Below are 19,245 nucleotides of genomic sequence, written 5' to 3'. Positions count from 1 at the left end.
ATCTCTGACAATAATGTAAGGTTTCTATATATCAAATTCATTGTTAGAGTCTGACAAATAAGGAAATGTATGATAACAGACCTGGGGACTGATATAAAGAAATTTACAAATTTTTTGTAACTAACATGCTGCAGGAAGACTAAGACCAACATCTGTTCAGTTGACATACAGTGGTATGTGTTTAATTCGTATATCATATTAACGATTCAATGTGTTTAGGTTCAACATGTATATATTTTGTGTGGGACAGGTATCAGCCGACATACAACTACAAGATTCATTCTTCAAAGAAAATATGCATGTTACCATGGCAATGGCCATGTTTTGTGCCAAAATCACATTTCATCTTCCTGTAGTTCAGCAACGGAAACCTGGAGTCACATAATGTTTTGCAGGACGGGTTTATATATATCAAATTCTTTGTAAGAAAATATATGATGACAGACTCAGAGACTGATCCAAAGAAAGTTACAACACTTTTTGTAACATGTTGCAGGAAGACTAAGACCAACATTTATTTACCTTACAGTTACTATGTGATGGATTCATGTGTCATGTTAACAATTTAATGTATTCTACTGTTTTGGTTGAATATGTGTCTGTCTGTCTTAGGTGTCAACTTGCATACATGAACGACTTTCCCCAAAAAAATATACGTGTTACCATAGCAACAGTCATGTTTTGAGCTAAATCCCACTTTGTCTTCCTGTAATCCAGCAATGGAATCAGGGTCACCATAAATCAAACTCTTCATTAAAGTCTTTAACTTTAGAACTATTACAAGTTAAATGACAGTTCAAATTACAAATAGACTGTGAAATCCCTTCACTTTACAACTATTACAAGTTAAATGACAGTTCAAATTACAAATAGACTGTGAAATTCCTTCACTTTACAACTATTACAAGTTAAATGACAGTTCAAATTACAAATAGACTGTGAAATTCCTTCACTTTGAGCTGACATTATTCAGGGTGTTGCAGAACTTAAACTTGAACTAGGCATAACTGGGTCATGTTGTTCATCATATTGTCAAAGATTATATTCCCTAAAATTGATCATTTATAATTAGAGGTCACTATTATATGTAGACAGTGTTGTGGCAAGTCTGATTCTTATAAAAATTTACTTCATGTAGTTGTAACAGGAGTATTATTTTTTGATCAGACAACAACAATATAATTTATTCACTGTAAATTGACATTTAGTGTGTTAATCAGTGGTCAGTGTTATCCATAAACAATACAGAAACAGGTTGCAATTGTGATCGCCATTGAAGGTTCTGTTTTTTTGGGGTGGACTCAAAAATCAATTTGATTTGATGTGATTAATCATGTATACAGCTACACAAAATATGTTTCTATGGTGATTCTATTATTGACATGAAAATTGTGAATTAGAAATGTGAGTTTGCGGTCAAAAAGCACAGACTCCAAAACTATGAGTAATATTGGGCCAAAATTCCATGAGGATGTTTCGAGGAGTGTACACAAAAGGATCTATACTGGGACCAATTCTCTTTCTTATCTGTATTAACAATATTAACAAATCTACTGACTCCTTCAATTTCTGTTTGTTTACTAATCTCTTCATGAAAACTAACAATTTAATGACATGAATGTATATTTTAACAAAATTAATCTGTGGTGCAATGTTAACAAACTAACAGTTTTGTTTGTGAATTTTCCATGTCCAAAGCCATAACTCAGACATGCTTGAACAGATCTCAGGCAAAGTTGGTATTAGCACAATGTTCTATGACATACATGTGCATATCCATTTTCGTCGTGATACAATCCAATATGGCTGCCTGGCAGCCATTTTGTTGGCACAGTTTTCATGTCCAAAGTCATAATTCGGACATGCTTGAACAGAGTAGTGATATCAAAAAGAACCATATGAGGCCAAACAACATTAACCAGGTTTGAAAATGACAACATAAACTGCCAGTTCCTTAAAACCCAATCATAGCGGGGACTATGTCATTTTCAATGACTTGTTTATTGTAAATATTGATTGTAGGTACTATTTTGTTAGCTGTTGTATATATTTAATTGTTTTATGTTATGTTCTCATTTTTCTTGTGAAATACATTTCAATTTAATTCAGTTCAATTCAAACACAAAACTGTTTATTTATTTCATATGCCCTTGTGGTCAGTGTTTGCATATTGTTGATATGAATTTGTAATAAAAAAGTTGTGTAAGATTTGAAAACATCTATTGAAACTCTACAGTCTTTCTTTTTGGTAGTATGTACTCCGTTTGTCACAAATTAGTATGGCTCTTGAGAAAGTGACCTTTTTAGAGTGGTACAGCACTAAACTTAGCATGTGTTATGTTAGTATTACCACCTCAGCATTGCCCAAATCATTCACATATTTATTCAATGATTACTAATTGATCATAACACCAATTTATCTCATTTTGTGTATTTTACAGTCACTTTCACTTAGATCATTGTGGAGCATTGCCTTATATGTCCGAGATGGTAGGATTTGATGGACCAATTTATATGACTCACCCCACCAAGGCAATTTGTCCTATTCTACTGGTATGTATAGTTGATGTGTATATATTAGTACATTGTATTACATCATCTTGCAATTTCAGAGAAACATCAAGACATTTATAGTACTTACTGTGGGAAGTGCATCATGGGTGGCAGCAGAAATAATGTATTCATGGTTGAATAATGAATATTCATGAGATTTTTTTTGCCACTTAGATTTCATGATTCATCTTGCAGGAAGATTACAGAAAAATAACTGTAGAAAAGAAAGGAGAAACCAATTTCTTCACATCACAGATGATCAAAGATTGTATGAAGAAAGTAGTTGTGGTTAATTTACATCAAACTGTACAGGTAAAAATATTTAATTTTTAATATCAATGTTTTGAATTTATTCCTCATTTCATTCATATCACAATGATAAGGAACTTGTCAACTTGATAGTTGGATAAGCTATTCACTGTTGTAAAAGTGTGTCATATCATTTGTAACCACATATTGCCTAGTGTTGGCTACCCAGACCCTTGTAGGAAGGCTGTCTTTCCAATCACATCAGATTAGGTATTACCATATACAGCCACATCTTACCTATTATTATATGACTCATGTATTCATCCACTATGTGTTACATTGTTTACTATGGGGGAAGTGGTGATGATGTAGCAGTCCGTATTTTATGGTACTGACCGAAATCAACCCAGAACTGTTTTCTATATTGACTGAAATCAACCTGGAACTTAAATACAAAAACAAACAGTTTAATTTACATGAAAATCAAACTTCTTTAATTAAAAAGATCTGCTTGTGGATGCAAATTCTGCCCTAAACGTCCTGCCATCAGAATATTGAATTGCATAAAGAAAATAGTTTATCTATGTAATGTTGTCCTAATGCACATTGTCCTGTCAAAAGTTAAGAGTATTTCACAGCAAGCGATATGCCAGGACCAAACACAGGCAATCAATAGGTACATGTGAAGCAACAATATTTGACACATTACATACAGATTAATAGTTTAACATCATTCAGAGTCATTGTCATCACTGGAATCACACTCACTTTCATGAATGTGATAATACAATGTACTTCTTTTTGAGTTCTCACTGCATTGGAGTACAGTTCATGTTGCTGTAGTATAGTGTTTTTGGAACGAGAAGTTAGTTTTTCAAACCATTCCCATGGCGAACAGTTGCTTTTAATAGCATACTACATCACTATCACCTTTGATATTGGGAATCGTTGATATTTTACATGTCGGATGTGAAGCATGATGAACTCGGCACTCCGAATGTTGTCCTACACCAGATCTAGAGGGTCATTATGTATGATGTCGACAACACCATGATTGACACACAAAACATTTTTGTTCAAACTTATGCAAATGAGGTTGACTGCATAACAGTATATCTAAATACAGTAATCTGTTGTTTTATAGCAATGAATGTTAAAATAAGTAGGACATTCAGGGCACAAAGCCAAGTTTTATTCTTTTACAAATTTCCTGACATGAGTAGGATGCAATCAGCACAACAGTAGCAGAGTGCTGAATGTGTATCCTTGCACCGGCCAAAACCCCAATATCAAGGTTATCTTTATTATATGACTCCACAGATATTATTTTTACATGTATTGAGAAATTTCATGAAATTTCTCATATGAAAATAATATCTGTGGAGACATATAATAAAAATATTATAGCCTTGATATTGGGTTATATGCCTTTGGTACAAGGATACATAAAATTTAAAGTTTAAAGTTTATTTATTTTCTAAAGCGCCTTTTCTATTTATTAATATTCAAAAGCGCTGTACATAAAATAGATTTAAAGGCATGGTAAAACAATATAATAAAGCTAAAAACAATAAATTGATTACAATAATTACAAAAAAGGCTAAAATGACTACTTAGTAAAAGACATGTGGTAATAAATGAATACAGTTTATAATATTGTTTAAGCACATGTGTTTTAAGTTCACCTTTAAAACGTTCAATGTCAGTGATCAGCTTTAGTTCTCCAGGAATTGAGTTCCATAGCTTTGGTAATGGTAAGCACTCTGTCATTTAGAGTATTATATGATCGAGGTAAAACAAGATTTTGACTACAGTCGTTACGTAAATTGTAACAAGAATTGTTGGTACATGTGAACGAATCCTGAATATACAAAGGTGCTTTACCATTCAAAGCCGTAAAAACATCAGCACTCCACTATGTGTTGTGCCAATTGCATTCCTTGCCCTCAGGCATATAACCCAATATCAAGGCAATAATATATAGTGTTAGTTATCCTTATCACACCAGATTAGATATTACCATGTACAACCACATATTAACTAGTCTTGGCTACCCACACCCCTTTTTAAACAGTGTTACTTCACAACAATCTTAAGGAAGAATGGTAACATCCAGTACAAGATTAATCTAGAATTCATCAGATAGAGATTTGGCTCCAACTTATCACATTTTTCACGTAAAAAGTTTTCATGATTTTAGTTGCTCTCCCCATCATCATGCCTTCAGTTTTATAACATAATTACATTCATTGTTTATCATCATCATCATCATTAATTAAAGTTGATTTCTTCCCCCTTGCGGGGGGTCACCGACTGTCCTTCTTTCCATGTGGCAATCACATTCCTCCATTTCTGCCTGTTCGCACAGTCATTGATGTTTAATCCAATCTGTTTACATTGTTCTTCCACCATACTCTTCCATGTCAGCTTTGGTCGCCCTCTCCCTCTTTTTCCATCCACCTCCAGATTCCATGCCCTCTTCACTCCTTCTCCCTCATCTTTCCTCAGCACATGTCCACACCATCTAAGAGAGCTACGCCTTGCTACCACCACAATTGACTCACATAGACCTAGCCGTTCCATTAGCACCTCTGAGCCAACCCTGTCACTCAATTTGACACCACATATCTTTCTAACCATAGCTCTCTCTGCTCTCCTCAAGATACCCTCTTCCACTGCTCTCATCACCCATGTTTCTGCCGCATATGTCATATCTGGCCTCACACATGCCTTGTAGATCCGACCTTTCATTGCTAGAGTTAGCCTACAACCACATAGTGCGGATTCAAAGTCTCTGAACTTCCTCCATCCCAGTCCCACTCTTTTTGTCACTGCAAGCTCTCTGCCTCCTGCACCATCTAAGGTATCACCCAGATAACAGAACTCTTTTATAAATGCTTTAATTTTGTATGTAGGTTGATGATGAGCTTGAGATCAAAGTGTACTATGCTGGCCATGTCTTAGGAGCTGGTATTTATCATATGAAAGTTGGAACTCAGTCTGTTGTCTACACGGTGAGTAAAGGTCAAGTATAGCACCATTGACAGGCAGACTTTAATCCTGTGCATGTAATTCATGTAATCATGCTTCATGTTATCTTTGGCAAGGTATGATACACTTGGTGAGGGGTAGAATGCGTGACTGGGTGATTCAAGAGATGTAGGCAATTCACCTGGCTTACTAGAGCACTTGTGATTTATGAGCTGGCTGGACTTGTTCCTTAAACTGCCAGAAAACAGTGCAGTAAGACCTGGTGCTGTAATTCTCTAGTAGGGTCTTGTTCTTTTATTGGTCACTTGGGTTTCCAGTAATGCATTTTGCCTCCTCTGTAGAACGTATGGATATTTGTACACTTGTATGTCTCATGTATTTTTGATTCCTTTTTATACTTTACTTTTGTCCCTCGGACAGGACGTAAAATAGAGGTCCCGTGTATTGGAGTGCAATACCCAATGCATGTTAAAGTACAATGTACACCTTTCGTAAAGTGTTGCCGTCTTACATTTTTATTATTTTTTTTTGTTATTCTGAGCAGCAGCGAACCAATTTGCTTGGCCAATTGGGAGATCTCTTTGTCATTTATTCCTGAAGTGGCTATTGTTCGCAATTGCACTACATATACAAAAAAAAAGAAAAAAAAGGGCATACATCTTGGTATTGAAAGTTGGAGCCCAGTCTTGGGCTCTTTCAAGATAAAAGCCTTTGGCAAAGTAGTCGAATTATGCGTCATGTTTTTATATTCAATGCTGTTGTCTTGCAAAATGCAAAATGCAAAATGGCAGTACATCTGAATTGAAAAACTCTTTAAAATTCAGATTTTTAATGTTTGATGTAAAGGGTGTGTCACAATTGGAACATACCATTGTGGTTCAAGTCACACAATATCATGTAAGTCATGCCGTGGTTTCTTTTCACATTCAAGTGCAATGGCTAAAAGCCATGCCATGGTTTCTTTTCACATTCAAGTGCAATGGCTGAAAGTCATGCCGTGGTTTCTTTTCACATTCAAGTGCAATGGTTGAAAGCCATGCCGTGGTTTCTTTGCACATTCAAGTGCAATGGCTGAAAGCCATGCCGTGGTTTCTTTGCACATTCAAGTGCAATGGCTGAAAGTCATGCCATGGTTTCTTTGCACATTCAAGTGCAATGGCTGAAAGTCATGCCATGGTTTCTTTTCACATTCAAGTGCAATGGCTGAAAGTAGACCATCAAGTATGAGAACCGTTTTGGTTAGATGTGTCAAGCAAATAACTGTAATACATAGAGACTCCATTCAAGTGTCTACCCCATATTATCAGATGCCAGCTATCTTTGGCGACTTTGACCTTTACCTTGACCATCGGGGTTAATTTTAAAATTGAGCCAATTTCTGCCTATCACAGACACATTGTAGTATTTACATATTGCAGTATTGTTTCTTTTGAATCATGTTTACAATTGATGTGAAGAAAAGCACGGCACACAGGCATTATATTTTGATGCTCATGTAATTTTTAATGAATGGCATTTATTTGTTATCACCATAAAGTATTCGGGGGTGGGGTGGGGGGAAGAATGTCTTCTAGGAAGACTTGTTATCTTGAATGTGCTCCTGTAGTCTATATAGTGAACAAAAAGGTCAAAGGTCAATGAAATACATTCTGCTGGTATTCACTTATTTATTCCAACTGATGCATGTAGTAGCTGACAAGGTGAACTATATAAATACACACATTTAATGTTCATAATTGCTTGAAATGGACCTGGTACCTCAATATGTTTTGATCACAGATAGATAATTGTTATAATTAATTTTTTTTAAAGCATTCACTGTCAGTTGTTATAAATTTATAGCACAACCTGGTCATTGCCAATACTGATTGCAGTGTTGGTCAATAATTCAATCAATAATTTGTCTATTATTTTCATCACAAGACAGTGAACTCAATTATTATTTCATGATATTGTACCTATTGTTGGATACACAGGGTGACTACAACATGACACCAGACAGACATCTTGGGTAAGTTTACATAATGTCCATATTGTCCTAGTCTAGCTAAAGACAGGGACAGTATTACATATCAAAAACTTCATCTCTTTCCCAGTCTAGTCAAGGCCATTGCTCGAGCACAGATATATGTGCTCCTCCCAACCGTGCTCATATAAACATGATGATATCGCATTCCCATGTGATTTTAATTTAAACGGACTGGAGGTGGAGTCCTGGTTGGACATTTGCATATCATATCAATCCTAGATCCTAGAAACATGAGAATGATTACGACAGCCTGTCAATTTGTGATGGATTACTACTGACATGCGCCGCTCCTGCTTCGCCCACTATGATGTAGAACCCCAAGGAAAGAGATGAACTTTTTAATACGTAATACTGTCTCTGTTTGGAACTAGACTAATATTGTCAATGCCGTACACTTGATTTTCTCTCTGTTTGTTTGTTTATTGTTTGTTTTGTTTGTTTGTTTGTTTGTTTGTTTGCCTGTCTCTGGCTGTCATTCTTTGTCTCCTCTGTCTGTGTATATAGTCAATATCTACTACTGTATATAGTTAATGTCTACTACTGTATATAGTTAATATCTACTACTGTATATAGTTAATATCTACTACTGTATATAGTTAATATCTACTACTGTATATAGTCAATATCTACTACTGTATATAGTTAATATCTACTACTGTATATAGTCAATATCTACTACTGTATATAGTTAATATCTACTACTGTATATAGTCAATATCTACTACTGTATATAGTTAATATCTACTACTATATATAGTCAATGTCTACTACTGTATATAGTCAATATCTACTACTGTATATAGTCAATGTCTACTACTGTATATAGTCAATATCTACTACTGCATATAGTCAATATCTACTACTGTATATAGTCAATGTCTACTACTGTATATAGTCAATGTCTTGTACTGTATATAGTCAATATCTACTACTCTATATAGTCAATGTCTTGTACTGCATATAGTCAATATCTACTACTGTATATAGTCAATGTCTTGTACTGTATATAGTCAATATCTACTACTGTATATAGTCAATGTCTTGTACTGTATATAGTCAATATCTACTACTGTATATAGTCAATATCTACTACTGTATATAGTCAATATCTACTACTGTATATAGTCAATATCTACTACTGTATATAGTCAATATCTACTACTGTATATAGTCAATATCTACTACTGTATATAGTCAATATCTACTACTGTATATAGTCAATATCTACTACTGTATATAGTCAATATCTACTACTGTATATAGTCAATATCTACTACTGTATATAGTCAATGTCTTGTACTGTATATAGTCAATATCTACTACTGTATATAGTCAATGTCTTGTACTGTATATAGTCAATATCTACTACTGTATATAGTCAATGTCTTGTACTGTATATAGTCAATATCTACTACTGTATATAGTCAATATCTACTACTGTATATAGTCAATGTCTTGTACTGTATATAGTCAATATCTACTACTGTATATAGTCAATATCTACTACTGTATATAGTCAATGTCTTGTACTGTATATAGTCAATATCTACTACTGTATATAGTCAATATCTACTACTGTATATAGTCAATGTCTTGTACTGTATATAGTCAATGTCTACTACTGTATATAGTCAATATCTACTACTGTTTATAGTCAATATCTTGTACATGTTCTGTATATAGTCAATGTCTACTACTGTATATAGTCAATATCTACTACTGCATATAGTCAATATCTATAGTTAATATCTACTACTGTATATAGTCAATATCTACTACTGTTGCATATTGTAAAAATATCAGTAAGGATAGGTAGGTAAATGCATAAACATTCTAGAAATTGATTGCAGATATGTGTATCAAAAGGACCACGCCCATAGCAATAACCAAGTTGTGATGTATATTGCAAAGATAAAAACAGGAATGGGTAGGCGAATGAATAAAAACTCAAAAATGTATGCAAATATGCCTAACAACAAGACCATGTCCATAGCAACTGTCAAATGATGTTGAGTATTGCAAAGATGAAAATAGGGATGGACAGGCATGTCAATAAAGATTTACAAAAATGGTCCCATGTTTATCTAGCAACAAGACCATGTCCATAGCAACAGTGTGTATGGCAAATGTAACAACAGGGGGTATTTAGGCAAGTAGATAAATATTCAAAAAACTGACTAAGTCACCCATCAACTAAGAAACTTTACATAGCAACACTAAAATGATGGTGCATATTGCATGTGTATCAACCAGGATAGATTGGCATGTGGAAGAACACAGTTGTGCTATGATGTCCTTGGTTCTATTTGTTTATTTGCCCTTAACAACAGCCAAATACCAGTATATTTTGCAAAGACTGTTTATATTGTTGGCTAGGCAAATCAATAAACATTTTTTAAAATGTATGGAAATATACCTAGCAACAAGACCATACCCATAATAGTCAAATGATGGTGTATGAGGCCAGCACAATGTGATTAAAATCTGATGTGGTGAAAGTGGCTTGATGTCTTTATTTACCTCTATTTCCATCATTTTGTGTTTGTTTGTTTGCTTGTTCCTGGTGATTGCTGCCTTCCAACATATAGAAAATCTCATTTGAATCTCGTGCTTTTGAGTAGCCAATCAGGATCGAGTTATACTGGCAGCTGTGCACACTGGAGAAATTGATAACAACGAACAAACAAATGTACACATAGGGATTGCATTGACGACTCGACCCATCTGTGGTGGCGCTGTCTCTCCAAACGATTTTGACAGAAGCACACTGATTGGTTGAAGAAACCTTAGATTCAAACAAGATTTTCTATTACTTTTCTATTACAAATTCCACAATAACAACAGAAAATATCATGTAATGTAGAGATAAAGATATGTTGGTGGCAAAAATAAATAAATACACAGAAGCTCATTGGATCTAGACACAACAAAAAATAGTAAAATAAGAATTAAGTTAAGCTCTTACATACAGAATTCAAATTACAGTCATTGTAGCAAATCGAAGAGAGACAAAAGGTAATGGTTATTCCCTCAGAAGATACTGCTTTAAGTTTCAATAAATCAATCACTCCAAATAATTTATATAGTGCCAAAATCAATACCACGTTTTAAATGAGACTAGTAACTTTTACATGGGTCAATGAATCACCTGTTCACATTCACTCAGTGCATGCATCTGTCAACTCTTGCTGTTCATGCCGTTTCTGCCTGGTGGACTCATTGATAGAGGCAAAAAATACTGTTGCTTCAAGGGAATGGTCCTATAAACAGACATATTTAGTCACATTGACATTCATTCACAGTGACAAATCAGGTATAAGTCAGAATATAAGTATAATTAGTTGCTGATCAGGGTTAGATACACACGTACGGTGAATACTCCAGAACATATGGTTTGTCATTACGTCATTAGTCATGAATATTTATTACTAATCTGAAATAATCATCCGTCCATTGTAAGAAGCCAGAGCTTGTTAGGGGTTATATCTGAAGAATGCACATTGCAAACTCAACATAATTTGGTGCATACATTGATGATAACAAAGTCCATGTGACATATAAAGTTTCATATTAAATGTGATTTATATTTTTAATGACTCATTTGCATAATTAATGATTTTCAGTAATTAGGCTAAATCTTAAGAATGCACCTTTCAAATTCAATATAGCTACTACATATATCAACCATAACAAAGTGCAAAGCTTCAAAGCTTTGTGATGCAGCTTTTAGTTTTAATGACTCATTTGCATAATTAATGATTTTCAATAATTAGGGTATATCTTGAAAACGCATACTTCAAATTCAGTATAATTTATTACATACTTCAATCAGGACTAATCGTATATGTTCTGCTGCATTCCACCAATTATTGTGTGCTGTGTAGGAATGAAAACCTAAAGACTTTGACCTTACAGAAGGCATTCAGTTTAAATCTGGTTAATGACATACATGTAGTAAACAAACACTGTATTGTTTATTTCAGGTCTGCATGGATTGATAAATGTCGACCAGATCTCCTAATAACAGAATCTACCTATGCTACAACAATAAGAGATTCTAAAAGGTAATAATATGGACCTAACCTTCTATAATCACATATCTCTACATTGACATCAATCAGGCAAAAAATCATAACCTGTCCAGGGAGCGGGATTGACATCAATCAGTCAGTCAATCAATTAATCAATCAGTCAATCCGAAGATTTTCTCCCATTAAGTGAAGGATTGAAATCAACCAATCAATCAATCAGAAGATTTTCCCCTCAAAAGATTTCCACTGTCCAGTTTAATATACATTGATTTATGATTGTATCCAACCATTAGATGCAGAGAAAGAGACTTCTTAAAGAAAGTACATGATTGTGTAGAGAAGGGTGGCAAAGTTTTGATTCCAGTATTTGCTTTGGGTAGAGCTCAAGAACTGTGTATTCTTCTAGAAACATTCTGGTATGATTACATTTACTCTTCTATTGTTCATTATTTGGTATGTCTGTGTAGAACTCTGCATTCATTACTGTTGACATCCTAAGAGGTTTTCTTGTTGGCTGTTTTGTATGTTCCTATCGTTCAAGTGTGGTGGAAAGGATTACTGACCACCTGTGTGATTCTACTCATTGTTGACATTTGTATCTTATTTTGAGAGTGTGGTAGATTCCATGTCATTATTTTGAGAGTGTGGTAGATTCCATGTCATTATTTTGAGAGTGTGGTAGATTCCATGTCATTATTTTGAGAGTGTTTTAGATTCCATGTCATTATTTTGAGAATGTGGTAGATTCCATGTCATCATTGTGAGAGTGTGGTAGATTCCATGTCATCATTTTGAGAGTGTGGTAGATTCCATGTCATTATTTTGAGAGTGTGGTAGATTCCATGTCATTATTTAGTCCCCGCAGGACGAAGTCCGGGACGGGGACTTATGGATTGGGTTCCGTCTGTCCGTGCGTCCGTGCATCCGCAGCCGTTTCTTGGAGATGCCTGGACCGATTTTTTTTCAAACTTGGTACAGGGGCAACATACAATGGCATACATATGCATGTCAATTTGTTTCATGATACGATCCAATATGGCCGCCTAGCAGCCATTTTGTTTGCAAATTTTCCCTGTGTAAAGCCATAACTCAGACATGCTTGAACAGATCACATTCAAAGTTGGTATTTGGACAGTGTTCTATGGCATACATGTGCATATCCATTTTCATCGTGATATGATCCCCCATACCCGACCAATCCTTTATTGTTGTAGGCATTTTCCATGTCCAACAAGCAGACACAACATATCTAAGTCTGTTTGATTTAGGTTCACAAGTGTTGTTGTGTGATCAGAGTAGTGATAATTCCTTAAAACCCAATCATAGCGGGGACTATGTCATTCTCAATGACTTGTTTTGAGAGTGTGGTAGATTCCATGTCATTATTTTGAGAGTGTGGTAGATTCCATGTCATTATTTTGAGAGTGTGGTAGATTCCATGTCATCATTTTGAGAGTGTGGTAGATTCCATGTCATTATTTTGAGAGTGTGGTAGATTTCATGTCATCATTTTGAGAGTGTGGTAGATTCCATGTCATCATTTTGAGATTGTGGTAGATTCCATGTCATCATTTTGAGAGTGTGGTAGATTCCATGTTATCATTTTGAGAGTGTGGTAGAGTTTTAATGATTGAAATGATAAATTTAAGCTCATCTGATACTTAACCTATGGGTATTTTAGAAAAGTTAACAAGTAGTTGTCTTTTGGATACATGTAATGAATTTATTAACAAATATTGAGAATAATTAATATTATAAATATTTTGCAGATATCACTTAATTTATACAAAGAAAGGAGGAGATAGAATATAAGTTTTCATTTTATTTTTGTCAGGGATAGAATGAACCTAAAGGCACCAATCTACTTCTCAACTGGTCTAACAGAAAAGGTGAGTTGATGTGAATTAACCACTCCCCTTCCCCCTCAGCACACTTCTCAATTGATGTAACAGGAAAGGTGAGTTGATGTGAATTAAACCCCCTCCCCCCACTTCCTCTGTCACAACTAAAAGACATAACAGATTAAAGCTGTGTTTTAGAATGTGTCCGACTCATAGAACATTTGCTATCATTCCGGTGGTAGTGTTTACATTGTTTTAGAATGTGCCTGAGTACATTGTTTTAGAATGTGCCTGAGTACATTGTTTTAGAATGTGTCTGACTACATTGTTTTAGAATGTGCCTGAGTACATTGTTTTAGAATGTGTCCAACTACATTGTTGTAGAATGTGTCTGACTACATTGTTTTAGAATGTGTCTGACTACATTGTTTTAGAATGTGTCTGACTATATTGTTTTAGAATGTGTCTGACTACATTGTTTTAGAATGTGTCCGACTACATTGTTTTAGAATGTGCCTGAGTACATTGTTTTAGAATGTGTCCGACTACATTGTTTTAGAATGTGCCTGAGTACATTGTTTTAGAATGTGTCTGACTACATTGTTTTAGAATGTGTCCGACTACATTGTTTTAGAATGTGTCCGACTACATTGTTTTAGAATGTGTCTGACTACATTGTTTTAGAATGTGTCTGACTACATTGTTTTAGAATGTGTCCGACTACATTAATTGTTTTAGAATGTGCCCGACTACATTGTTTTAGAATGTGTCCGACTACATTGTTTTAGAATGTGCCCGAGTACATTGTTTTAGAATGTGTCCGACTGATAGAACATTTGGTATCATTCTAATAGTAATGATATTGACCCCCTCCCATCTAATAGTAATGATATTGACCCCCTCCCATCTAATAGTCATGATATTGACCCCCTCCCCGTCTAATAGTCATGATATTGACCCCCTCCCATCTAAAAGTCATGAAATTGGCCCCCTCTAATCTAATAGTCATGATATTGACCCCCTCCCATCTAAAAGTCATGAAATTGGCCCCCTCCCATCTAAAAGTCATGATATTGACCCCCTCCCATCTAATAGTCATGATATTGACCCCCTCCCATCTAATAGTCATGATATTGACCCCTCCCATCTAATAGTCATGATATTGAACCCCTCCCATCTAATAGTCATGATATTGACCCCCTCCCATCTAATAGTCATGAAATTGGCCCCCTCCCCATCTAATAGTCATGATATTGACCCCCTCCCCGTCTAATAGTCATGATATTGACCCCTCCCATCTAATAGCCATGATATTGACCCCCTCCCATCTAAAAGTCATGAAATTGACCCCCCCCCATCTAATAGTCATGATATTGACCCCCTCCCATCTAAAAGTCATGATATTGACCCCTCCCATCTAATAGTCATGATATTGACCCCCTCCCATCTAATAGTCATGAAATTGGCCCCCTCCCATCTAATAGTCATGAAATTGGCCCTCTCCCATCTAATAGTCATGATATTGACCCCCTCCCCATCTAATAGTCATGATATTGACCCCTCCCATCTAATAGTAATAATATTGACCCCCTCCCCATCTAATAGTCATGATATTGACCCCCTCCCCATCTAATAGTCATGATATTGACCCCCTCCCCATCTAATAGTCATGATATTGACCCCCTCCCCGTCTAATAGTCATGATATTGACCCCCTCCCCGTCTAATAGTCATGATATTGACCCCCTCCCATCTAATAGTCATGATATTGACCCCCTCCCATCTAATAGTCATGATATTGACCCCCTCCCATCTAATAGTCATGATATTGACCCCTCCCGTCTTATAGTCATGATATTGACCCCTCCCATCTAATAGTCATAAATTGGCCCCCTCCCCATCTAATAGTCATGATATTGACACACCCCCCCCCCCCCCCCCCCGTCTAATAATCATGATATTGAACCCCCTCCCCCAGTCTAATAGTCATGACATTGACACCCCCGTCTAATGGTAAAATTAATTTTGTTTTTAGTACCTTTAATATAAGAAGTGATATATCTAAGCTACATATTTGACTCATTCCAGGCCAACAATTTATTTATCACCCGGACCAATCAGATTCACAGAGTGATATGTTGTTTTATTTGTTTTGTTCTAGGCTAACCACTATTACAAGTTATTTATCACCTGGACCAATCAGAAAATCAGAAAGACTTTTGTTCAGAGAAATATGTTTGATTTTAGACACATTAAGGTGGGTATCATAAACACAAAGTGTTATTACTATGGGTGTGTAAACAAAAACATATAATACCAAAGCCTTCAGTAATTTCCTTCCATCCTATCTAGGTATTGTACATCTGTAACTCCTTCCATTCTATCTAGGTATTGTACATCTGTAACTCCTACGATCCTATCTAGGTATTGTACATCTGTAACACCTACCATCCTATCTAGGTATTGTACATCTGTAACTCCTTCCATCCTATCTAGGTAGTGTACATCTGTAACTCCTTCCATCCTATCTAGGTATTGTACATCTGTAACTCCTTCCATCCTATCTAGGTATTGTACATCTGTAACTCCTACCATCCTATCTAGGTATTGTACATCTGTAACTCCTTCCATCCTATCTAGGTATTGTACATCTGTAACTCCTTCCATCCTATCTAGGTATTGTACATCTGTAACTCCTTCCATTCTATCTAGGTATTGTACATCTGTAACTCCTTCCATCCTATCTAGGTATTGTACATCTGTAACTCCTACGATCCTATCTAGGTATTGTGCATCTGTAACTCCTTCCATCCTATCTAGGTATTATACATCTGTAACTCCTACGATCCTATCTAGGTATTGTGCATCTGTAACTCCTTCCATCCTATCTAGGTATTGTACATCTGTAACTCCTACCATCCTATCTAGGTATTGTACATCTGTAACTCCTACGATCCTATCTAGGTAGTGTACATCTGTAACTCCTTCCATCCTATCTAGGTATTGTACATCTGTAACTCCTTCCATCCTATCTAGGTATTGTACATCTGTAACTCCTTCCATTCTATCTAGGTATTGTACATCTGTAACTCCTTCCATCCTATCTAGGTATTATACATCTGTAACTCCTACGATCCTATCTAGGTATTGTGCATCTGTAACTCCTTCCATCCTATCTAGGTATTGTACATCTGTAACTCCTACCATTCTATCTAGGTAGTGTACATCTTTAACTCTTTCCGTCCTATCTAGGTATTGTACATCTGTAACTCTGTCCATTCTATCTAGGTATTGTACATCTGTAACTCCTTCCATTCTATCTAGGTATTGTACATCTGTAACTCCTTCCATCCTATCTAGGTATTATACATCTGTAACTCCTACGATCCTATCTAGGTATTGTGCATCTGTAACTCCTTCCATCCTATCTAGGTATTGTACATCTGTAACTCCTTCCATCCTATCTAGGTATTGTACATCTGTAACTCCTTCCATCCTATCTAGGTATTATAATTCTGTAACTCCTTCCATCCTATCTAGGTATTGTACATCTGTAACTCCTACCATCCTATCTAGGTATTGTACATCTGTAACTCCGTCCATTCTATCTAGTTATTATACATCTTTAACTCCTTCCATCCTATCTAGGTATTGTACATCTGTAACTCCTTCCATTCTATCTAGGTATTGTACATCTGTAACTCCTACAATCCTATCTAGGTATTGTGCATCTGTAACTCCTTCCATCCTATCTAGGTATTGTACATCTGTAACTCCTTCCATCCTATCTAGGTATTGTGCATCTGTAACTCCTTCCATCCTATCTAGGTATTGTGCATCTGTAACTCCTTCCATCCTATCTAGGTATTGTGCATCTGTAACTCCTTCCATCCTATCTAGGTATTATAATTCTGTAACTCCTTCCATCCTATCTAGGTAGTGTACATCTGTAACTCCTTCCATCCTATCTAGGTATTGTACATCTGTAACTCCTATCCTATCTAGGTATTGTACATCTGTAACTCCTACGATCCTATCTAGGTATTTTGCATCTGTAACTCCTTCCATTCTATCTAGGTATTGTACATCTGTAACTCCGTCCATTCTATCTAGGTAGTGTTCATCTGTAACTCTTTCCATCCTATCTAGGTATTGTACATCTGTAACTCCTTCCATTCTATCTAGGTATTGTGGATCTGTGACTCCTTCCATTCTATCTAGGTAGTGTACATCTTTAACTCTTTCCGTCCTATCTAGGTATTGTACATCTGTAACTCTGTCCATTCTATCTAGGTATTGTACATCTGTAACTCCTTCCATTCTATCTAGGTATTGTACATCTGTAACTCCGTCCATTCTATCTAGGTATTGTACATCTGTAACTCCTTCCATCCTATCTAGGTATTATAATTCTGTAACTCCTTCCATCCTATCTAGGTAGTGTACATCTGTAACTCCTTCCATTCTATCTAGGTATTGTACATCTGTAACTCCGTCCATTCTATCTAGGTATTGTACATCTGTAACTCCTTCCATCCTATCTAGGTATTATAATTCTGTAACTCCTTCCATCCTATCTAGGTATTATAATTCTGTAACTCCTTCCATCCTATCTAGGTAGTGTACATCTGTAACTCCTATCCTATCTAGGTATTGTACATCTGTAACTCCTACGATCCTATCTAGGTATTGTGCATCTGTAACTCCTTCCATCCTATCTAGGTATTGTACATCTGTAACTCCTTCCATCCTATCTAGGTATTGTACATCTGTAACTCCTTCCATCCTATCTAGGTATTATAATTCTGTAACTCCTTCCATCCTATCTAGGTATTGTACATCTGTAACTCCTACCATCCTATCTAGGTATTGTACATCTGTAACTCCGTCCATCCTATCTAGTTATTATACATCTGTAACTCCTTCCATCCTATCTAGGTATTGTACATCTGTAACTCCTTCCATTCTATCTAGGTATTGTACATCTGTAACTCCTACAATCCTATCTAGGTATTGTGCATCTGTAACTCCTTCCATCCTATCTAGGTATTGTACATCTGTAACTCCTACCATCCTATCTAGGTATTGTACATCTGTAACTCCTTCCATCCTATCTAGGTATTATAATTCTGTAACTCCTTCCATCCTATCTAGGTATTGTACATCTGTAACTCCCACCATCCTATCTAGGTATTGTACATCTGTAACTCCGTCCATTCTATCTAGTTATTATACATCTGTAACTAAATCCATCCTATCTAGGTATTGTACATCTGTAACTCCTTCCATTCTATCTAGGTATTGTACATCTGTAACTCCTACGATCCTATCTAGGTATTGTACATCTGTAACTCGTATCCTATCTAGGTATTGTACATCTGTAACTCCTACGATCCTATCTAGGTATTGTAAAATCTGTAACTCCTTCCATCCTATCTAGGTATTATAATTCTGTAACTCCTTCCATTCTATCTAGGTATTGTACATCTGTAACTCCTACCATTCTATCTAGGTATTGTACATCTGTAACTCCTACAATCCTATCTAGGTAT

At 35.7% G+C, this 19,245-nt stretch overlaps 1 protein-coding gene across 1 annotated transcript in view; it reads left to right on the top strand.

Moving 5' to 3' along the window:
* LOC144443201 (integrator complex subunit 11-like) overlaps positions 1-19,245 on the top strand; it is a 50,284-nt gene that overhangs the window by 11,024 nt on the left and 20,015 nt on the right. Inside the window, exons 5-12 of the mRNA XM_078132594.1 lie at positions 2,442-2,553; positions 2,749-2,865; positions 5,718-5,816; positions 7,770-7,804; positions 11,806-11,886; positions 12,147-12,269; positions 13,688-13,742; positions 15,855-15,950. Coding sequence (XP_077988720.1) covers positions 2,442-2,553; positions 2,749-2,865; positions 5,718-5,816; positions 7,770-7,804; positions 11,806-11,886; positions 12,147-12,269; positions 13,688-13,742; positions 15,855-15,950 — 718 coding nt within the window. The remainder of the gene's footprint in view (positions 1-2,441; positions 2,554-2,748; positions 2,866-5,717; positions 5,817-7,769; positions 7,805-11,805; positions 11,887-12,146; positions 12,270-13,687; positions 13,743-15,854; positions 15,951-19,245) is intronic.

The sequence above is a fragment of the Glandiceps talaboti genome, chromosome 12, assembly GCF_964340395.1.
Source record: "Glandiceps talaboti chromosome 12, keGlaTala1.1, whole genome shotgun sequence".
Lineage (NCBI taxonomy): Eukaryota > Metazoa > Hemichordata > Enteropneusta > Spengelidae > Glandiceps > Glandiceps talaboti.
Note: the sequence above shows the minus strand (reverse complement) of the source record. Positions and strands in the feature narration are given on the sequence as shown.